This window comes from Aptenodytes patagonicus, chromosome 3, assembly GCF_965638725.1.
Source record: "Aptenodytes patagonicus chromosome 3, bAptPat1.pri.cur, whole genome shotgun sequence".
In the NCBI taxonomy this organism is placed as follows: Eukaryota; Metazoa; Chordata; class Aves; order Sphenisciformes; family Spheniscidae; genus Aptenodytes; species Aptenodytes patagonicus.
In genome coordinates, this window is record NC_134951.1 from 125,500,696 (window position 1) to 125,525,125 (window position 24,430).

Below are 24,430 nucleotides of genomic sequence, written 5' to 3' on the forward strand. Positions count from 1 at the left end.
CTGCCTGCCTGCTAGAAGACTTTTGATTTATCGCAAAAGCGGAAGTTGTTTATAGCAGAAAGATGCTGTTCAATCGACAGTGTCTTGCTGTCAACTGCCGAGTTGCTAACTCTCGTAAGGACCTGCATTATGCTACCAACTCTAATGCTTATGGATGCGAGTCATCTTATTAACCTAAATGAGGATATCCACAGCCGTAAGTATACGTCAGTAAGATTTGTCAAAATCGCTTCGCATAAAATATCCGTGGTCACACTGATTTTGAGAGAACGATGAAAGAAAATTGCTTATAATTTTATTTTAAACATTTTTAAAAAGATAAGCATGAACTAAAAAGTTACATTTCCTTAGCGCATTAGCATACAAGTTACAAAAGCAGTATTAAAAAGCACCGTGCAATTAAAAATTACCTCTACCTTAAATTAAGAAATAACTTGGGTATCGCTAACACAAGAAAAACAGTCCTTGCACACAAGCAAGGCCTGATTTTGAAACATGAATGCACGAAGATGCGTATGCATGTTTCTGTGTGAACATTTCCCAATAGCCATGTTTGCACATCCAGGTGACCGCGTAAATAAAACCAATCTTCATTTTTCCAAAGACTGAACGCATGATCACTTGTATCCACAATTCCGGTTAGAAATACGTGTTCATACCAAAACTGCACAAGCACAAACTATAGCTATTTTGAAACCCCACTGAAAAGGTGGGCCTTAATTTATTATCAGCTACCTTAAATCCTGGTTAAAGCTTTATCTGAAATAACCTCAATTCGCCTTACTGTTGTAAAGATCATGTGAATAAACCATGAACTTCCTAACACAGAGAAAGGATTCATTTTTACTAAAATAAATGGTGTTCAGAAACAAGCAAAACACTGAATAACTGCGGCGGCTAACAGATCACAGAAGTGGTTTTAACTGTTGCTGTCAGCAGCTGATATGACTTTTTAATAGTACCAAAACATACGCAGATCTAAAATTTTGCTTAGTAAATATTACTTTACAAGAGATTCTTCTTTCTATAAATACTACGCTGGTTTGTACAATATTTATGTTTAATTCCTAAAGACTTAACAGAATTATCTTCATTACAGTTCCAAAGGACTAAAATACTTCATTAACTAAATTTTCTTAAAAAGTTTGACTTTGTATTTTTATTCTTCTTCATTATTTTGAATCGCTTCCTACTTTTTGCATATGCATTCCAAACACAAATTTGGCTGTCCACCCCTGCCATCAAGGTAATATTTCAGACTTTGACTTCTTAAGCCTTCGCAGTTTTAACTTCCCGAGACCATTTGCAACCTCTTTCTTTCTTTTTTGGGTGAGCTTCTCTGAAGACACAGGCTGCAGTTCTAAACAAGGTGATGGCATCACAGGCAAGTCTTCAGTGGTTGTGCTTAGCTCATTTTTGTTTGTCTGCACTATATTGTTCCTCACGGAAAGAGGCCGGGAGAGGTTTTCTCCCAAAGTTAGCGACTCCTCATCAGACGCAGTCTTTGTCAAGTCTTGTTTAGAAAACAACTGGGAATTAAGTGGGGTCTTCTCCTCCGGGAACGGACCTAAACAATCATCATCACACTTACTCATTTCTGTATTGCTAGGAATTAAAGGAGTCCCTTCAGAGGATACTTTTTTTAAATGCTCTAACTTTTCTTCTGAACCACAGCTCTTCTGTTGAGCCTGTGTTTCGGTCGCTTTTTGACTTTGTTCTGGACCTAGCAGTGCTGACTCAGAGCTACAAGGAAGGTTCTCGCTTAGAAGACTCGACTTCAACCACTCCACGGAGTGAGGTTTTTGCTGGCTGCTAACATCATCTGGCTGTCTCTGATTAACATAATTTTCCAGCTCTAAAACAGGAAGCCCCAAGCTGCTCTCGGCTGTAGTTATGCAGTCCTTCAGCAGTCCTGCACTCCTACATTTCACTTCAGATTGAGGACTGAGAGAAGTTTGACAGTCGTTCTTTCTGTTCCCTGTCTGCGAGTCCACTGAGCCAAGATACACTTTCTTGGAGTCCTTGCTGATCTGAGGTTTGCTTGTGCTACTTTTCCTTGGTTTTGTCCTTTTCACACTGCAATAAAAAGGAATTTTGTTTTTAAATTAAAAAAGAATCTTCGCTGCCTCAGTCTGCCCTTCTTACAAACTCTGAAACACCACTAGGGCAACCTAGACTGAATGTGGAAAAAAACCCCTGTATATCATCTTGACAAGCAGCAATGTTTGTCTAGTGTGGATAATATCAAGTGTTATGCATCTGATTTTCCACTGCACTAGGGGAACCCTATTTATTAATGACTAAGCCATGAAGGAGTTCACATTCTATTCCAAGAGGCAGAACTGGATTCATTACAGATGTTAAAGGTCAACGCGGCATAAGTATATTGAATTCCTTCCCAAACTGGCTAGATAAAATAGTATTTCATAAGTGCCTAAATTATTTCAAACCATTCCCATATATTCACATGCATAACGTATATCTAAAGAATAGAGGGGGCAGGCAGGGAGAGGCAGTGTGCGCGTCTCTCTGTGAGAGTTTCTAATCTCTATTTTAGAATGTTCCTCTGGAATTTTTCCCAGGACATTTCAAAGCATGACTTTTAAGTTAACCACTGCTCGTCTAGTATCAAGCGCGTTCATCTGGGAAGGACTTAGGTAATGCAAGTAGATGATATTCTAAAAGGAATTATACAGGAAAATGGGATCACAAGGGACCTGATGGAGTGTCAGTACATAAACACTCCTCAGCAGCGTGTTACCTACAAATCTAGATTTCACGTAGGCCGTAAGATGAACTTTGTGCACAAGTACTGAAGCTGCCTATGTAAGATTTTGAGTCTAAAGATATTACTACAGACCGTCCCATGCTGGGACCGCTTTCTGCTGCTCTGCTGATGCCGAGCAGTTCCCAGGTCGGCATATCTAACTCTTCAGAAAGAGGACTCTTCCAAAATAGGTAGAGCTGGCATACCTCCAAATCTAATCTCATTTCTAAAGACAACACAGATGAGATAACAAGGGTAAAAAGAAAAGTTGCCAGTGTTCACAGCAAATCCCCGATTCCACAGTTGATTTGGGGCTACTGGCAGCTTGCGCAAGTAAGAATGGCATCCGGGTTACAGCAGAGGACCAGTAAAATGTTCAGCTGACCAACTAACCCTCCCCATCCGCTACACCAGGGACACTCTTTAATTGTGACCAAAGATCCGGAACTAACATTGTGGTACGCTGCAGACTCTCAAAATGAACAAAAAGTAGATTTGCAAAGTGTTTTTCACCAGATTCAAACATCACATATTTATTTTGGCTCAGAGCTTCATTCAAGGGAAAAACACCCTGTTTTGATTCTGCCTAGCGCTATGTGACATATCTATGTGGGTTGTAATAGCTTTTTTCATGCCGTACAAAACAACAACGATCATTTTATGTGCTTATCCACACTAGAGTAGTAGTCGCTTAGTAATTTAAAACAATCTTTTGTAAAGGAGTTTATATTATTTGAAATTTTATTACATAGGCTAGATTCTATTTACCCAAATTTTACCAGATTATAAATTTAACACCTTAGAAAGAATAGTGACGTACATTTCTTTCAAGATGTCTTGCTTTATTTGTTCGTTCAGACTTATCTTAAGCTTCTTGTTCTCCGCAGATTCAGTAAAATATTCAGACGTCCCATTGGAAAGTTCTTCTTTCTGCTCCAAAAGAAAACACAGGTTTAAAACGTGACATATCAAGCTATGATTCTTCAACGCAAAACTCCATTTCTAATACTAAGACTTACAGATGTTCTTTATTATTTTGATCTGAGCAGTCTAAGAGAAACAGAATTATTTTTAATCTTTTAATATTTGGGAGTCTAGCCAGTGCCCTCCCCTTTCAGACTCCCAACAAACATATTTCATACGCTAAAATATACCGCAAACAAACAAGACTGTAATGTAAAGGATGTAGCTTTCCAAACTGTCTGAGGAAACTGTTGGCAAATATTTGACATCTTTGTGGCTCAAACTGTGACAAATGCCAGGAATCTCTCTTGCAGACAGGAGCATGTTTGTCTGTTTTTTTTCTGAAGAGACTGACTGGCGCAGTGGTCTATACACTTATTCTCAGAAGAATCCCCATAATTTTCCATACTGACAAAAAAATATACAGAGTGTTATTTGCTCATTTAAGAAGGCAAGGGTTAAAACTTTTAATACTAACATTCAAACGCTCACAGCTTGTAGTGGTTGGCTACTACAGGACAACAGGGGAATTCTTTCTGGTCTCAGCTAACAGCAGCACCATGGTTTTATATAATACGAGATTGGGGCAAGAGGGAGGGAAGGAAAATGCTCTTTTTCTTCAAGCTGTGAGCATTTCCTTTCACAATGAAACAATCTCAATGAGAGAGGGGCCATTTGCTGACTTCACTATTTACCACATACTTCAAAAAAGTATTATCTCTGAGGCTATGGAGAGGAGAGAAAAAAATGTGGCAAAGTCAAGAAGAGAAGAGGCTTTGTGCATCTCCTTTTCTTTGATAGCACTTTTCTTCATCAGCCTGCATGATGCAATTTCTGATTGGGGCTCATCAAATGTAGGGAGCGCTTATTTACACCGTTTCTTGCTCCTCACCGTGAAGCTAGCACACTGGAGCTGGGCGGTACGAAAGAACCGAAGAAAGCAGAGAAAGACTGCAAGGCCGAAGCGTGTACATGACTGCTGCCTGGAACGCCCCTCAGGAACCTGTCACTTACAGGGGATTAAGCCCTGCCCATTTGTATTTTTATTTCTATTTTGAAGGAGAGGGTAAACCTCACCGCTCTTTCCAGAAGAATAAGCCAGTGAAAACAACTTCCTGTTTTGTAAGCAGAAAGAGGGCAGTCAGGCAAAGAAATAAAGCCATTTCGAGTTTAAAAAACTACAGCTGTTTTGAGCCTTCCTTTCAGAGGCAAACTACGCAAACGTGTTTGTGTGGATGGAGAGATGCATGAAGTTCTGCCCGCTAATGGTGCAACACGTGTGTTCACAGCAGGCAGAAAACATATGGGACATACATGCAATGCGATTTCAACCTCAGAAATCAAGCCTAACTAGTTTAATCTGAGGGATTAATTGCTGCTTCTATTCTGTTAGCGGTATGGACTCCCCTAATTTGACTAAATACCTTTTCATATTCTGTAAACTATTAAAGACGGGAATTTTATTAAGATACTCAAGAGCTTTGCTAATTTTAAGAGGAGACACAGACTCTGAACCGTAAAGTCTGTAGAAACTATTCTGATTTCCAGTAACGTTCACACAGCTCAGACTGAAGGATCTTGCACAATCATTCTGCATCAAAGGAGCTGGAGAGCACTCTTACTTAGCCAGAGAACAGAAGCACAAGCAGAAGCATTTGAACTTTCCTTATTCTGCTTTATGGTAAGGCTAATTCTATTAAACCTTCTTCAGTCCTCAGCTGAGGACATCAGCATGGCACACTGAGACAGGATCACCAGTCCGCTAAAGGCAGTTCTTGTAAATGTGGTAAACAATGGGTGGAAAGTAGCACTTCGTACAAAATCCAGAGGAGGATTGGGAACGGTTCCTGTCCACATGTACTCACTACTGCAGATAAGCAATAAACCTCAGTTCTAACTTGCATCCCATTACACACAGTGCATGATCGTTGCCTGGAGTGTACCGTCATGCCAGGGTGTGAAGAGCAGACCCTGGAGAGAGGCAAAGATGACGAAGCCATCTCACTTGTGAGTTGAGTCAGACTGGAGGTTAATGGTCCAGAGCTGAAGGGCTAACACATTCCCTCACTACGCCGTCATCAACCTTTTATTTTGTTTTCAAATAACTTATCACATAAAGTAGCGACAGAAAAGGGTTAAGGCGTTAAAAAAATTAAAAATCAAAATGATTTATATGAGAAACACTTCTGAACATGCCCTCTAAGTACAGTAGATTTTCCCCTTGGAACCACACCCTCTAAGTGCTGTATTTTGAGAGCTGAACAATTAACATAAGGCATATGAGTCAGTCTTTGAAAAACTCTGTGGGAACCAGAGAGCCTTTTGCTATTAGGAGTGATGTAAACTCCCTAAGGCTGGAATAAGTCCACAATAGAAGGCAAAGAGAGTCATAAATAACAACAATGGGCACTCCATATACTCCTAAGACACTCAGCCATTATTGGTGCTACTTCCTTTACTTTCTTTATTAGACTTAATAATTTTAGTTAATTAAAAAAAATAAAAAACACCGTGTGTTTTGGGAATACTATTTATTTCCTATGGGAACTTCAGGACTTGTTAAAGAAAGAAAAAAAGCTAATCTGTTCTCATCCTGTCTAGTAATCCCAAATTCCTTTTAGGCAGTGAAATAATTAAAGAAAAATATTCCAGGCATAAAAAGGAGGACAGCAGAAACAGACATCATATAAACAATGACACCATGACAGAGAAAAACGTCAAAGCACCGCCAGACTTGTGACTTGACTCTGAAAGAGCTGCAGGGAGTGGGATTGCTGCTAACAAATTAAAACCACATTTCCTGGCAAATTGTTAAAGACAGACATATTTACATTTGTAAAGAGACTGGGTGGGCACAAAAGATTAAAATGCTTCTTTAGCCCTTGAACTGCCAAGTTCTATTAGAAATATGTGCTCTTAAAATCCTAGGGTAAGCTCACTCCTTTTTGTCACTAAAACTCAGCAAAGAAGGGCCTGCAGAAACGAAGCTTACAAAGTCTTACTACCCTACCTGCTCATAATACTGGCCTCTCAAAACCTGATTTTAAGATCCTTAGTATTTTTCCAAAGAGATGTCTGGGAAAAAACCTCTATTATAAAGACCTACAGAGAAACATGACTGCTAGGCACACAATATACTTGCTTTAAGGCTTATCAAATTGAAAATTCATTCCTTTACTCTCTTACTCAACTTACTATCTCACTCAAAATGAAAAAGAAACCCTCAAAAATGTAAAAGTGGTGACTGCCATCTGCAGCTCTCTCCAGGACAGCTGAATTCAGCAATACAGCATTAAGTACCTGTAAAAGAACTACTCATGGATCTGCACTTGTGAAGAATCCTTACAGCTCATTATCCTGAAGAAGAGCGAAAGGTTTGGCCTTTTCAGCCTGACAATAATACTCATACAAATATTGATTCCCCCCCCCCGTCTAGAGTTTGGGATGCTGGGCTGAAAGAAAAATTTCCAAAGTGAACAACGCTGCCCCACTTCCCGCCTCTCGTTCGGTTTCATACTTTCTAGTTGTCTCTTACTATGCTCAGGATAACAGTTGCACAGGCTTATGTACCAATAAAGTAACACTAAGGGATAATTAAATTTTGTGTCTGGTTAGCAGAAACCACACAATTAAAAACACACATTGTTTCTGAATTGCATTTATCAGTGTGGCTCAACTTGCTCATCAAAAATACTTAATAGAAAACATCAATGGGTCCAATAAGTCAAATTTAGTATCAGAGCGGCATACGGGAGGGGACTCTGAATATAATAATGTTGACAAAACAATGAAATAAAGTATTATCCCAGGCACACACAAGTGAATAAAATTAACATTAGTAAAACGAATCAGACAGAAACACTTATTCAGGGGAGCTTTATGTGAGCTTGCAGTTGCATGATTTGTCTTAGTGTCACTCTAAGCAGTATCATGAGCTCAACCATCTAAGATAACCTTTAGGTTTCAGAACTGTCCTAACAGATGACTGGCAGATCAGAGAGGTCAGACAGGACTCTTTCCAATCTGATAAACAGAAAAGGGCTCCTAAAGCAAGTGAGGAGGCTTGTCAGTGAAGGATGAATCAGATACTATAATCTGATAGAAAAGCAACAAAGACAGGACTTCGGGTCTAGTCTTCTGCCCTCTCCCATCCCACATGAAGGAAAAGCTTCCCACAATTTCACGATGCAAATTTTTCAGCAATTCCAATGTAGTGATGCATCTGTCCTAGAAATTCTACTTATGAACTCCTACTACATCATAAAACATTCGTAGAAGTTCTCCAAGTACAGAAATGGATATTATTCTCAACCTGAAATACAGTTCCTTGCTTGGACTTGCAGAATATTGCTCTACATTTTAAAATGGACTGTCCTGCTCTGTATGTCAGTAAGTTCCAGTAAAAAACATTAAGGATCATTCCATGTTACACATGGGAGTACTGATTTTTCATTTGAAATAAGTATTTTTAAGGAATGCTGGTGGTTTTAAAAAATACATTCTTTTCAAGATTGAAACTGAAGAAACAACCAGAGAAAACTGCATCTCTCCGGTGAGGAGCAGAGCTGTATAACCTACCCGTGGCCTAGCACAGAAAGCAAAATCTAACTCCTGGATCAGTACAGTCTTCATTATCTACTACCAAACTTCATTTTGATTTGACACCACGGATCTTAACTATTAAGTTCTTGCTTGTCAAGAGTCCCTATGGTCTGTACTATTTAGTCCAAGAGTTGGCCCAATCTGTTACAAGCCCCTGTGAGGCACATTCCACTTTCTCAAAACGCAAGGTGTGAACCTGGGATTCTCACTCAATACATAAATCCTGGCAATTCCAAACACTCCAAAGGTCCCCAAAGCATCATCAGATTAGCTTAAAGCATATGACTTCTATGAGGAAAATGCCCTCTTGCTTTTGAAGTCTTTTGTTTGGATTTTAATCATATTGTACATACAGCAGGAATCCCAGACCACTCTGAATGTAGGAAATTCAGAGTTCTCTAGATTTGCATTTGAACGCTTGCCAGATAATAGAAAATAGAAAAATTCCTAATAAGCTGTAAATGGCATAAAACAAATAAAATGCGATACTTCATAAAAAAACTAAAGTTGGGGTGGGGTCTTTTTAAAAATTGATACACATCTGTAACACAGATAGCAAGAACATACATAACACTTTCTAAAGCCGCAGAAGGTGCTCCAGAAACAAACGATTTATTTACATACTGAGAAGCACGTGATACATGCTGTGTGTATTTGCTTGAAGGCACAAAGCGTTAAAATTGATGTTAAGTAATTGAGCTATTAATCATTCTGATTTTATATACTGATGCTACACGACTCAGATTCTATCTTCAGAGAAAGTGTCCACTGATAAGAAACAGAGGAAAAGACAACAGCTTTTCAATCAAAATAACTTCTCTCAATGACACTGAAGAAAAATGTAAAGCATATTAATGCTGAATTTTTATTTTTTTTTAAAGAAAACCAATGTCTTAAAAGCATACAGCTTTAGCTAGCCTTTCCCATCAATTTTAAGGTTCCTGCCTCCAGTAGTCACGAAAGAGGACAGGCATGCTTGCATATGTTCTATACTATATCTATATCATATAGTATATCTATACATATGTTCTATACTTCAAAGACTTTTTTTATAAAATAAGAAGATAGCAATTTTATGTGGAGCTCGACCTCTTCCCCCAACTTACAAACCATGAGGGAAGGAATCTACTACTCAGTTGTCACATGAGTACCTGAGAAAGCAAAGCATTCCTGTAATCCTGTACTACAGCTTTTAACAGTCTGACATGAGGATCCTCTATCTGCCTACCAAATCTACATGGATGTCAGAGTCAACCAGTACAGATGTCTAAACACCTATCAGTAATACTAAAGTAAACTTTGTATTTATCCTTCCAGATACACCATGGGTTATATGACGTAACAGAATACTACTTAGAGTACATGATGTATAGAACCACGATTCATATACTTAAAACTTCAATTCTTACAGAAAAAAAATCTGGAAAAGAATAAATCAATTTTAAAAACCAACTGTTCTCTTTATACAATTACAATAGCGTTTAACAACTGTAGGAGATCTTGGAAAGAATAACTAAAACTCTTGATCTTGCTGGCTATACAGAAGCAAAATATGTAAAATAGGCAGAACTGCACAGCCCAGGAGACAATTACTGTTCAACAGTTTAGTCAATGTTTTAGCTTAGTCTCCAAAACAAACACTACCACCGCCACCCCCAAAGCCCCCAAGATTTCTGAGCTCACACTGTGGATCTGTCCCTCCAAATAATTTCAAATCATGACAAATCGTTCAAAAATCCTTCCGTGAACTTTATCATCATATATTTCAGCTTACTGTTCAGTCAAGTTATGAAATTCCCATTAGTCGTAACAGATTTCTTGCTGAAGGCTGAGGAATGGATTGCTCTTTAAAACAATAAAAAAAAAAAAATCCGTCAAATATTCTGTGCCCAACAGGAATATAGAGAATTATTATCAAAAACTAAAGTAATTTAAAACTTTTTACGTCCTAGAGTCATCAAAATCTCGCAGAAGCACAGTAGCTAAATAAACCCTTTAGCTCACTGTAGCTTTAAACATTATCACTGCCAGCCTTCCACCCTGCAGCTTTGCTGGAGGTGCCCGTTCTCCCAAAGCCTGCAGAGAGGAAAGAACATCATTCAGTCCGAAGTCCAGAATCTTAGCTCAAATTCGCATTAACCACCAGCATAAACTGTGACAGCAAGAGAGTGAGAGGGGAGAGGAAAATGAGGGAGGTGAAAGGATGATGACAGATGATAATATCTTAAATAACCACAAGGCTTTGACAAATGAGATCTTGTGAACACTGCTAAGTAGTTACATTTAAATCAACGGGAGCACTCATATAAGAAGCAACTACCAAAATCAGTAAAAGATTACTCAATTTGCCCCTACTTTTTGAAGATTGCTTCATATGGAAATCATTTTATGTGCTTAACCATTTGTAGTGCAGTTACAGGACCTTTTGTATTTCTGCTATCCTTCATCTGGATTTTGCACAATGAGAGGTGCATAATCTTTTATTGAGGATGTATTCAACCTACTTATTAGCTTTTAAGACAATTTAAGTATTACCTTTTACTTCATTCCCTATATACTCTAATATTCTGTCTGCTTTTCAGATAAGTAACGCTACCGAACAAGGATTTTCAAATCAGTTCCTTGTAGCAATGTCTTGGCCTTTTTCCACAAATCGTACACTTAATTCACTCAGCGGTATACATGAACACTGTAATTGCTCTTTTCAGTAAAAATACTGTGCATTTATCAACAGGTGATTTTCATTTACAGTCCTAATGCCCTTCTACCCATCTCTGTGAGGTTTCTCTGAAATTCTCCACAGCCTTCTCCAGTCTTGACTAATTGAAATAATTGCGTCAGATTTCATCTCATCATTTGTCCACTTCTCTGGATCATTAATATAACAAACAGCAGACAGCTATTAGACTTTTGCCATGCGGAAAATAAATCAGTCCGTTTGTAAGCTCTAAGAAGAAACTAAGACAAGTTCAGACAAATCTCACTGAGGCAATTCACAGCATTACCGCTCTCAGGTATCCTCCCTCCCCTTTTGCAGGAGGTTCCTACCCCCACTGCAGGGTTGGCAGAAGGGAGCGCACACACACGCCCCAGCTGCTCCCACCCGCAATTCAATGCACTAGCTTAAAAACCAGGGAAGTTTGGTTTGCATGAATCCACAAGACTGTGATATGCAGCAAGATGAGATGCAGGCACACAGCCCTTTTGGCAAACTCTGCTGTAGGAGTGGTAATCTCCAAGGAGAAGAGGCAGACAGCTGGGACAAAAGGGAATATTGTAAAACTGCCGTAGCTTTCTTCTTTATGACCAAGTCAAAGACATTAGTATCATTACTTTGTGATGTAGTTTCTCAGAGAGAGCAGTCTTATGATTCAAGCTAATTTAAAGCTATCCTAACACTGAAAGGGAAGTCTCACCCTTACCCAACGCATGGTCCTGCCAAGTCTCTGTATCAACACTAGCAGTCATGCAGCCATGCTGTGAGAGTCTGACCGAAGTGATCCAGCTTAAAGCTAACCATGCAAGCAACAAAAAAACCCAAAGCAAAAAACCCCCCTTGTTTTCAGAGGGATGAATGAATCAACCCAGCTCCCCACACATGCCAGTACTGACAGACACTGAGGACAAGAATGCATCGGTAAGAGAAGGCAGGAGGGACTGCATGTTTCAGTATCATCAGTCTTGCATCAGCATGAGCAGAACATGAAGGATGAGTAGAAAAAAGGGTCAGAAGCTTGAAGTGTCAAAAGTGAAAACTCACCAAAGAGAAAAGCAACTCTACCTGTTCCACTATGGGGTATTTGGATAGAGTTCATTAGTCTGCAGTTTCCCCTCTCTACCTTTTTGAAAAAAGTAGTGAACCCTGTTCATAGAGTTACCAAACTACAGCTTAATATTGTTTTCCTCTAGCTATGTTTCCTATAATGACTGAAAAGAATTAAGCATAGTATCTGAAAACACATGAAAACTCGATTTTATGAAATTTAAAAAAGGATAATGAAATCAAAAACCATCAACAAGACAAGTATTACAACAAATGTAACATTAATGTGTGTTTTGGATGTTACTTCCAAAGCGGGGTAACTATCAGCTGCTACCTAAAGGGGTAGGTCCTGCTCTCTTCATCCAAATCCTGGCTGCGTGCTCCTGCAACACGTTTTGTGTCACAACTGGCAACTGTGTGGGTACAGAATGAGTTGGTTCAGCGAACTGACATGACAGAAAACTAATCCTCCACTGAAAAACAGAGAAACTTCACAAATTTTTCTGCTGGATCAAGTCAATGAACTAATTCATTCTCGACTGAAGAATCACTTGGTCCATTGTAACCAGAAAGGAAAGGAATATGTAAGCTGGAACTAGAGGGGATGTGGACTGGTCTTTTCAGTCGTAGCCCACCATTACAGCAGTTTCACTGTAGTATTGTATATATACACACACACAGTTCCATGCCAAGATTAGCACTTACACAGTGTGAATTGTGCAACTGTATTTCACAGCGCTTCCTTCTTTCCCTACCCAATCTGATATCACTTAACAATAAAACAGTCTTTAAAGTATTTAAGATAAGTAAATTCCACATAAAGTCTTCTACTAATCTTTACAAATTGCTGCTATCTGAAAAAAGTTTGCCTTCTACCTTCCAATAGACACACTATTCCAGCAGCATATACTCCAATGTTGTCTCCTGTTAATTACAGCTAAGTGTACGTGTTTTCATGAAAGAACCAGAAGCCTCTTCCCAGCGTAATCAAGATCCAAGCAAATCATGTCATTTATGCTCTTATGAAAGTTAAGAAAGAGAATTCTCTAATGTACCCAAAGTATGTTACAACGACACAATTTATAAAATCAGACATGTATGAAGAAGATGAAATAGTTTGCTTTTATTTCTCTGTTGGGGATTTCAAAAGCACTGGGCGTACCTTTAGCACTTTTCTTCTCCTTGTGTACCTATGCGGGCTTTTTTGTTTGGTTGGGTTTTTTTAAGAGTAATATTCTGTTTGGAAAAGAATCTTTACTTTTGTAGAATATTCTCTGAAACTTAACAAGGCTCAGTGGAATCCCTGAGATCTTTTTAATCAAGACAGTATCTCCTACTCGCCACTTTCTTTTCTGATTTCACATGAAGGGTAATTCCAAATTTCCACTTTAATATCATCACTAGCTTAACCTCCTTCATGCTTTCCCTACAACTGCTTCCTCTCATAGATTCCAGTATAAAGCTGATGTGGTTATCAATGAATATTCCATTGTTAGCACATTTTCAAATGCTCACAAGCGTCCAGTAAGCCTTCCACCCATTTCCACTGTTTCTTCAGATAACCGATTTCCAACTTTCCATTTTAGCTCTCTACATAATAATCATCAAGAAAATGTCATCATTGACAAAGATGACTAATCTCTCCAGAGCTCTTATATATTTCCCTGGGTTTCCTCTTCTGCCATGTTCCCAAAACCCTCTTCTTTTTCAAGATAAGACTATTCAAGATTACAAACGTAGTTTGCCAAAACAGGAAACAATGGTTTTATGTTTAAACTTAGCATTAATCAGTCAGGCTATTCTTCCATCTTTTCCTTGAGACTTCCAATTTGCTTCTGTATTTTCAATAACTTGCTGTATTGTTTCTTTAGTAGAGAATTCCCTTCTTCCAAAATGATTATTACTGCCTGCAGCCTGATTTTTCGATATGACCACAGAAACAGAAATAGATTTTAGAAAATAGAAAATTACATATCAATAGATTTTCTTCTATTTTATTTTAGCTCTACTCCTTAGAAGTGCTCTCACATCTTTTATTAGTTTATGCTTAAAGCTAATTTGACAGAGACTGCCTAATCCATCTTTTCCTTGGTCTTACAAGATGCATCACAGAAGGCTTCAAATTGCTTCTCTCAGCAATTGATGCTAAGGTCTGTGCTTGTGAATATCTGAAAAAGCAATCTAATTATGATCTTTCCTAAGGTGTAGGACATAAGAATTTCATTTCATATCTGGCTACATCCCTTGAAACTCTTGGTTTAAGCACAGTCTATTTCAGAGATACAGAGAATAGCCGAAAAGGCAGTGAAAAGGCAAAGAACAAAGGCCTGAAGATAGGTGAAGAAAGAGAGACTTGCAATGAGTGGAAAAAAAAAAAAAAAATGTGTATCAGGCTGACATAAAATTTGTTCCAAGTAATGGGAAAGCAGTGCATTGAGCCTGACTTGTCTTGACAGAGCTCAGGACTGAAAGCTTGACCCATAAACCAGAATAAAAGCCATTTAATAAAAAATAAAATAAAAAAAATTGTTAAGTCTTGACTAAGTCAATTACAGTGACACTGAAAAGTGACAAAGTCTCCATTAATGTAGTCAACTACTTTTATAAAACACAGACAGGCCCTCAAAACCAAGGGTGCGAGCTGATTAAACGTTTAAAAGAACTTGCATGCAACATTATGAAATTATTCAAACCCAACAACATACAGAGGAAAACAACGCATATGCCTCATTTTTAGCCCATGACAGAATACACCGGAGTATATCAACGGAAAGGTCTTCTGGGTGGTCTTTTGTAGTCTAGTTTAGAGTTCAAGCATATTCACTGCTAAATTGCCTAGAGAAAAGTACACACACAAAGTGCAGATCCTTTGCCTTTACTTCTGAAGTGCCAAAAACTTGAAATTACCTCTCAGTGGCAATCCAACACTCCCCCAATTTGGCAAAGTACTGAACTCGAGTATATGACAAATTTGGTAGTAACATGCTGCAGAAATTCTGGATCAACAAAACAGGCTGGAGTGGACCCTTTAAGTTAGAGTGGTATGAATTAAAATGATACTCCAAAACATTTGCTGAGGGTCTGCTGACATCTTGTTAGTTCTTCAAATCAGGGAAGATGGCTTAGGGGTAACTTTATCTTATTCTCTCCTACCAACATACTACACTGACCGTTCCAGCCAGTTCTACGCTCACGTATTGCATCTGTAAGTAAAGCAAACTCCCAAGACTTTACTATTGATTAGCTTATGATCCCACTACGAGATTTATTTATTTATTTTTAAACATAAAAATGTTCAAACTCCCTCTTTAAACAACAAGAAGTTTCCATAGTTCAATATCAGATTTTGAAATAGTCAAGCTAAAGCCCCTAACATTGTATTTTTCATTTGCCTTCTCCTTACTAGACAGACTCATGTGAAAGAAATTAAAGAAAACTTCTCATCTTTTATTTTATGGAAAGATTAACAATACCAAATGAGGGAATTGGATACTTCATAAGAGATACTTAAGCAAGGAAAAAAACAACATAATTATTTCTCAGTCAAAATGCAGAGACAGGATTTTCTACTTAAAGCATCTAAGTAGTTTTCAAGAAAAAAACGAGAAAGTAATAATTTCCAAAATAGCAAATTACTTCTAAAGCAGTTAGATTTTTTTTTTCTGAGAGAGAAAAAAACATTTGCTTGAGCCTTTGACATTTAAGGATACTTACCAATCTAGGAATCAAGATAAAATCTGCATTTAGTATAATAAATAAAAACACCCTGCTTGATACTAAGAAAATACTAAATTGAACGAGTAGAAGAAAAACTTTTCTTTCAAGGGTCAAATATATTTTAACACATTTAAGATAAATTACTAAAATATACATAGACGTCAGCATGTAATTCTGACTCTTAACTGTGAGCACACAAGAGACCGCCTGCCATATAGCAGGCCACCTGGGTCAATGTGAGCACTCCTGAGACAATCAGCAGTTAACTGCAGCATAAAATTCATAAGCCTTTGACCCTGATAAAGCCTGCAGGATGAAATATTTAAGTAGAATTGTTTATGGTATTTAACTACACACCAGTGCCTTTTTCTGCATAAATGTTTGGGGATTTTTTTTTTTCCCCAGCAGGGCTAGCACTGATTCATTTGAGTTGTTTTGCAGAACAAGTGCTAAGAAAACATACAAGAAACCCATGGACATTAAAACCTGCCCCATTATAATTTTGGAAAGTAAAATGTTACAAGGACAAAATATAAAGGAAAAAAAGATCCTTAAATCAAGGTGTTAAAATCATACCTAGGTTTCTAAATACACGGTCTTTTTCCCTGAGCCTTATATGGCTCAGAAAATGCTGAGCTTCCAAAAATTCCCATTTTTGTCTGCTTCAGACTCCCTTCAGGACGTTCTTTTGAATACTTTGGCCCAACTGTTAATGTGACTTTCTGGTTCCAAGATGACAGTCACAAATATGTGAATAACTACCTCTATATATAAACATTCATCTTACCACTGTAAAATAAACCAGAAAATTTACAGAATGGTTTTGTACATACCAATACACCATTTTCACACGTCCAAGCACTTGGATTAGATTCAAGTTTACTGACACAAACTATAAATCTGTCTGGAAACACACGTAGCTCTATACAAAAATAATTGAAAAGAAGATTACAAAAATTATTGAAAAGAAGATTACAAAAATTATAACCATATTCAAAACCACACATAATGACAAATATACATGTTATTTTAGTAAATAAAATAATTGATTTTTTAAATTGCACGCTAACTCAATTCAGGCACTCCACTCGTTTCTTACCTACTCTCTTCAACATCCCATCCCTCCCTTTTGTTTTGCTTTTTTAAACCATTCAAAAAAAATCAATAAGTCAGAGTAAGTTTAGTTCCCAAGAGGATAGTCCTGGCTGCAAATTAGTCCACCTGCACCCTCGGACAAATATACCAGACAGAACCAACAGACAAACCACTCAACGATGATTTCTTTTGTGCTATTCTGGCAATGAGTCTTTTCATCACAAAAGCTGTAAATTATGTTTGTAATACAGCACAACATATTCAATCGGGACTTGGCATAAAAACTCAGCATAAGGCTTAAGTGTTTCAAACTCTGACTACAGTGATTTTTGAAGTCATTAAACAAATTGGTTAACTGCTACCAAATTACATATTTTACTCAAGATCACATGGTTTGTTATGAACACAACAAAGTTTCTATTGACAAAGGATTAAAAATTGAAGGGTTCTCAGATTAGAATAGACCAGACAAAGCTTTACTCAGTACCTAGCAACGCTATGAAAACAGCATAGCTGGATATTCTGTTCTTTTACGTATCAGATTATTTCCAGATTACTATCTTCATATTTTCAGCTCAGATGTTTTTGTTGTTGGTTTTTGTTTTGGTTTGCTTTTATAAAAAGAGAGTTACTAATTTTTAAAGTTTGCTATACTTCAAAAACAAGCCATAACACCCTGTTTTCTGGGATGAGAAAGAGACAAGGCATGCAGAAAAACCACGAGGTTGACCTCATAGATTTTTTTGGTAGAGTATCTCTTCACAAGGAATTGCATATAGGCATGATGTGCACAATTTGCCAGTGACGATCAGGTCATCCATACGGGTTACTGCCTCTCTACAAGGTACTGCTCCTTCACCAACAGCGTATCTCCATTAGCATCTGACAAACCCCTCTGAGCGCGTACCAGCAGTGACTTTTCTAGAGTCATTACAATGAAAGATAGGGAGGTTGAAACAGATTACCTCGCATTTGCCATTGGTTGAAAAAGCATACACAGAGACCTCAGATGCATCTGTACTGGCACAATAGCTTGTTAAGCTGCTGTAACTTGATAATGAATATAAGCCTTCCATAATCCTTTCAGAAATATCAACTCTCTTAACAAAACTGTGTCCAAGGAAGTATTCGTGCTGTGCCTTATGTCCAGACTATTCTTTCTCTGCTTGTATCCTCAAGACCTGAAAAGCCACGCGCAAAGGTCTAGTACAGTGGCTTTCAAACTGTGAGCAGTCTACGGACATCTTCCAAATGGGCTACAAAAGAAAAGCTGCACAACTGTTGCAAGGACTGAATTTGTTATGTGGGGTTCCAATAATAGCCTCTTAGGTAAGTTTACTTTAGATATTGAGTGAGCATCACCGATTAAAGTATGCAAGATTCTTCTGTAAGGCTCAACCTCTAGTTTTTGTTTGTGAAGTACTAGGTGTATCTTACAGAAAGGAAACATTGACACCAAATTATTTATTTTTTTAGGATATGTGGTTATTTTGCTATTTATTGGGAGAGAAACCCAGCAAAATGAAGTTCCTTTCTTGTTAAGAACTTCACGTGAAAGCAAAGTTTTGACTGCAGCATCAGAGCCTCTCTTTTTGGCACCACGAGTAGGGCAAGTTCATTCCAGTTAGACATTTTTATTGTTACATTTTATAACAAACTCACTTGCTGGCTAACAACACAGAAGTATCTTTAGGTATTCACTGATGCTTAAAAAAAGTTCAGATTTAATATACAGAAACCAATGCTGAGATACCAACACAGACACTCTGCTATTCTATTCTAACTATTCTTCCAGGAGGCTGGGAGAACAAGTTTGATGAAATATTTAAAATCAACACTCCAATCCCTTCAACCAATATGGACTTAGAAAACAACTAGTTGGCATTTGAAGAGAGATTTAAACATTTACGAATATAATGAATTCCTATAAAAATAAGAAATTCTTTAAAAATATCCATTCAAGTATTCAGTATTTTTAAGGGCACCTAATTGATGTACTTTGCTTTTTTTAATATTAAAAGCTCAACACAAAGGGCGGCGATTGTTATAGCTCCTTTTTATTGCTGTTGGCAGGACAGGATTGATATCACTTCCTTACAGAGCATCTTGGCTTGAGAAAACATGAAAAAAAGATCTGGTCCAATGACATCACCTACATAAAGATTTTATAGCACTGAGGTGAATGAAAGCCTTTTCTTGCATACACTTGTACCGTACAGTTGATGTCACAAGACACTCGAGCAATAATGAAGTGATTCATACTGCAACCTCTGGCTGATTCACTCTGCAGAGACTCCGCAAAATGCTGAGTCTCATCATACTTACAGAATTTGGCGTGGCTTAGCTGATTACCCTGGGGCAAGGCATAGACAAATTTAAAATTAAGTTTAAAAAAAAAAAATCCATCATATGTTAAGAAACACTTCTCTTTTTTTTTTTTTTTAGGAAACATCCTCTGGAAAAAAAAAACAAAACCAAGCTCTGAAAGAAATTCTGATTAAGTCGACCAAAATCTGACAAAGTATTAGTTTATGTTCCTTTTTTTTCCTCCCAGAAATGCAAAATTCTAAGTAACACTGTAAGAAACTGATTTCTTACCACGATAACGTTTCCCTACAGCACAACGGAGATTAACCCATCTCTTCATAAAGTAGGCAGTAATGTGAAAACTGTTGGCTGCAACATAAAACAAAGGGATAATGGTAAGCGTAAGGGTATCTTGGGCATTCTGGTCTCAAAGTGTTGCACATCTGTGAAGACAGGATTGAGAGAAAGCAGCAGCAGCAGCTCAAGAATACAAAAGAAAACGTAACTTTAAAGGAATATTTTTAAAAAGAAACTGCTCATACTGAAGTCTCAAGAAATTAGTATCTGAAATGGGAAAAATCTAAACAAATTACTAACCACCAAGTTCTGGTATCCAACCACAGAAATAAATTTAAATCGATTAATTGATCAGAGATGTCATCCACTTAATAGCCTAGTGGCATGGTCACTAGTCCAATAGGCTAGAGTCCTATTCACTATGATGTTTTCATACATATTCTACAAGAACGCTACAGATGACCACTCACTTAACTGCCTTCTAGAGAAAGGTAACGTACTCAAAGCTGACAGAAAAAACGCCGGCTATAAAAAAAACCAAACCAGCAAACACGAAAGGTCTTAATTATCTACAATTCCATTGAATTAAGTGAGAAATGCATACATTTAAACACCTCATTATCTACAAGTAGACAGAGCTAGCCTGGCTGACCCAGCAGATACCTGTAACATACACAGAGTCTTCTTCAAGTTTCTATTCCTGAGAACGACAGAAATCCTTGTGCACCAGGAGCGTAAGAAAAGGGCAGAAAGGATTATATTACGGCAAAGAGACTGTTAGACTACAGCTAAGGAAATCAGCTTTTACTTTTGTTCTACTTAAATTCCAAAATGATCCCGAGTAAATCAGTTAGGACTTGATTCATAAAGGTATTTAGCAACCTAACTCCCACTGCAATTGAAAGAAGTTAGCATCTGTGACTCCTCCTCCATAGTCTCTCTGTACACCTCACTAAAATGAACGTGCAAAAGAGGGTTAGTGGTGTTTCCCCTAACTCTGATGGGTGTTGCAAGACTTAAATTATTGCTGCTTCCGAGACAGTCAGATACCTTAGGTGCTATTACCACAGAAAAGTTAGAAAATTAAGTGCTACTGCTGTTCTCCTAATCTAACTATTTAAAAAGAAGTAAGGAAAGCTTGTTTGTTCCAGTCTCAATCTCTACTGAGCAAGTGCCAAGGCATTGCCTTATTTCTAAGTATAAACCCCCAAATGCATGTCCTCTCCTGCACAGTCTACAACTCTCCTACTTGTACAAGATCTCCTGGAGCTCACCATCAAGTGCTACTTGGTCTACTTAATCAAGTGCTGTTCAGCATCGCCTCTCATTAAGAGCTATAGTTATTGATCACAATCAATCCCTTTGAAATTTATCAGCCATCTTTTTTCCTTCCCCTCAGGAAGATACCTAAAATTTGACTTCCCTTTAGAGATCAAGTCAAGATGTGACAAGTTGAACCATCCCTTAAAAATGATGAGCGCTAGAGAAAAATTTGGATGTAATCCACCAGCTTTATTAACTGTATATTTACGAGCACAATTAAAGAAAATTACTTTTAGCTACTTCCAGTTTGGCATCCACAATTCTTTAACGCTGTTAGTAGAGTTAGCCAAATCAAAGAATTTGCCCCGTATATAAGTAAGTTATTAGTGTGATAATAGCATCTTCCACTGTGACCTCCGTAACACTGAAAAAGTAACATTCCTAAAAGTACAACTTCGCAAACAAATCTTCAAACAGAGAGTAGACATTAAGAGTCTTTCCACCTCCATTTGCCTGGGATATTCCAAATGTATTTTTCTTGAGAGGAACTTAAAGTGAAAAAGTGTGAATCTTTTGCTTTTCACGGGGAAAAGCACGATACTTCATTCCTGAAATTCTTTTATGAATCAGTGACAGGTATATCTGTTTATTTTCCTCGCTATCCTAGTATTCTCTGAGAGGTTAAGTGTTTAATCATATTTGATTGACTAATGGCCTGAAAAAAGTTTAAATTCCTCTTAAAGGCCCTTGATTCAGCTAGCTACTGTTCTCTGGAAGAGAACACCTACCTCAAAGCTAACAAAATAAATAATTATGTAAGAGAACAAGACACCTCTAACGCTATTTTTGCAGTGTCAGCTCAAGTCTGAAAGTCTTATAAAGCCTTCACAGGGAGTTGCACCTGAGCTAATAAGTTCAGCCCAGAAGGACTAACACTAGAAAATAATTTTAGTTTCCATAACTATTTACTATTTGACTTTGCTGAAAAAGCCTGAACAGATGATTTGCTGTTACTTATTGCTAACTGTGAGAAAATTTTAAGATGCATTACATTCAGGATACCTATATTTTGAAAGTATCACACAGCTACACTCATCTGATGTTTTGAAACCCTCTTGTATGTGACATCTGATCTAATCCACAGTCAGCTGGAATCTGCAAAACTTCCCTAATTTTAAAGTTGCCAGAGTTACTGCAGAACTATAAAAACTGCGATATCCTCTTTCTGCTTCCTTCAAGAGAAATATATTATCCAATTAATCATTCTGCTTTGTGAAATAAGAAACTAAAAAATAAGCCCCACAAGAAAACCTTCTTCTCCAACAACCTCACGCAACTTGCAGCTTTTTAAACTTTCTACACAGTTACTCAGCATGAGTCTAAGTCTGTTCTCAATTTCAGACTTGTCCACCATCAACACTGTTTATATACTAGCGTATACTAACGTTGGCTTTGGGTAAGCTGTGGATTATGCTCCAGGGAAGACAGCCAGCGTGTACTCAGCAAGGACCAAAAGCTGCTGTTCATGATATCTGGAAGGAGGGACCAACTGATATGTACCAAATGATCCATCACTAACTCCTTTTAAGCACACCATAGAAGTTTTAACCTCCAGCTACATACAGTGTTTTGCAGCCTGTAACATAGAGAAAAAGTTCACAGATCTTAGGCTCAGCAAACCCAGTTGGCCCAATCTTCAGCTTCCTCTTCATCATGCAACCTAGATGAAGCTCCATTCGTAGATTACCAACACAGAAGCAGAAATAAAATTGTTGTTAGTGATTTGGAGTTTTGTTTTTCTTACTTCAAAACTGTGCACCTATATCATGAGATCCAGGTTCCAAAAACAAACAAGAAAAAAAAAGCAAACAAGAAACCCCAAACAAAAAAACCCAAACCCAACAAAACAGATAGACCCTGAAACCCAAAATGTGACTGAATCAAAGTGGTTCTAGAAAAGCCACAGTTCAGTTTCAGCTGAAATACGCACCAGTGAGTGCTGCCTTTTAAGGGAATGGTAATTTGCCCCGCTTGTTATATTTCATAGTCCCACGACACCGAGAGGAAGTATCAGACACTGACTCTTTACTGTAAGACTATCCAGCAACACTTGTTTTCCAAAGGAGTCACAGCCAAGCTGACTTGCGCTTCCAGAAGGCTGCCAAGAAGAGGCTGTGGTACAGCGTGGAGCAATGGGAAGCCCTCTCCCACGGCTGTTACAGACCATTCATCTGGGAGCCTGGGAAAATGCCTCTGAGCTGCTGAGTTATCTGGAGCAGCCTGGCAGGTGTTCACTTCCCAGCGCAATCTGGCACCTGCATGGCTCTGTAACTAAATTCAGTCAAGTCTTCTCCAAAGCCACAGCACAAGCCCAAGAAGGCCAGCTGCCCCCCGAACATTTCCATATCTGACAGGCACCTATTTCTCATCGCACAGTATTTTTATACCATCTTTAAAAGAACATCTATTTTTCCTCCCAGCCTAGATGTTTCACATTTCTGACAGGTTGTTCTGGATTAGGACTGCCTCTACGTTTGGAAAGTAACAAATCGTTGCAACACACAGATATTAAAAAAAAAAAAGAGGATGAATTTCTTATGTTACAATGTGAAAGTAAATACATGGGTGCGTTAGACTTTCTGAAACACTATATTGTACATTAAAAAAAAAAAATCTACATTTTGCTTATGCTAGATTAATTATTCCACACAGATTAAGCTATACCAGTAATAATGTTTACAGTATATAGAGCTTTTCATCTTCAAAGTGCTCTACAGACATATTATTACACTGCTTCTTAGCAGTCATATTTCTCCACTTAAAGTTATTCACCACCAAATTCAAATTTCCGATTGTTAGTAAACAGAACAAAAAAGGAACATTTTATTCTAAACCTACTGTTAATCGTGCAGCTTTCCTTCCCCAAAACAAATGTTCATGTTCATAGCTTGTGCTCCAGAGTAGGTTGCCATTTCTAATTTAGAAGAGATTCAAAACCAAACGTTGGCACGTAAGTTTAAGTCCAAGTCTAGGATAGACCAGGGACAGCAGACGCAAGACAGCAGATACAAAAAGCTGTCGAGACTTCCTGAGCCTTTTCTGGTGTTCAGAATGGGTACAGAATTTCTGTATCATCTCAGACACACACACACACAAAATAAATTAAAAAATCAGTCATAGTTAATGACAGCAGCATCTTCACCTAATGAAAATTTTTATACACCAAATAGTGGGTTTCAGAACAACTTGAACAGCTCAGGATGGCATCCATTCTTTCCATCCATTCTGCCTTCAGTTCAAAGAATTTTTTAATTTTTTAAAAATTTTTCATTATTTCAAGTGATAATCATAAGCAAGTACACAGGAAAATGTGTACTGAACAACGTAAAATAAAGCCCATAAACTTCTAAAAAAATGTTTAATACCTAAGAAAAAAAACATTCAGGCCATTAAATTTATATACATAAAGTATGGACAAAAAAAAAAAAAAAAGACTTGGGTGCACTACTGGGTGAGTGAGTATTGCTGCAGGGTCTGATCTTGCAAACTCTTATACCTGCAAATAAATTCAGTGATGTAATTTGCCTCTGTTTTTTTCCAGGGTGCCTTACAGTCAGATTAAACCAAGTACAGAAAAAACAGATTACTGATTTTTT

General features: G+C 37.8%; 1 protein-coding gene across 9 annotated transcripts in view; it reads right to left on the minus strand.

The window, feature by feature from the left end:
* Positions 1-278: 278 nt before the first annotated feature.
* The window catches only part of SLX4IP (SLX4 interacting protein), an 81,197-nt gene continuing 57,045 nt past the window's right edge, over positions 279-24,430 (minus strand). For 8 of the 9 annotated variants that reach the window (XM_076335088.1, XM_076335086.1, XM_076335089.1 and 5 more), the window contains 4 exons: positions 19,506-19,583; positions 16,646-16,734; positions 3,588-3,697; positions 279-2,076 (listed from right to left, as the gene is read on the minus strand). In XM_076335088.1, coding sequence (XP_076191203.1) covers positions 1,242-2,076; positions 3,588-3,697; positions 16,646-16,734; positions 19,506-19,583 — 1,112 coding nt within the window. In that variant the 3' untranslated portion in view covers positions 279-1,241. Of the gene's footprint in view, positions 2,077-3,587; positions 3,698-16,645; positions 16,735-19,505; positions 19,584-22,764; positions 22,824-24,430 lie in introns of those variants that run through there. The other variant, XM_076335094.1, reaches the window with a different exon arrangement.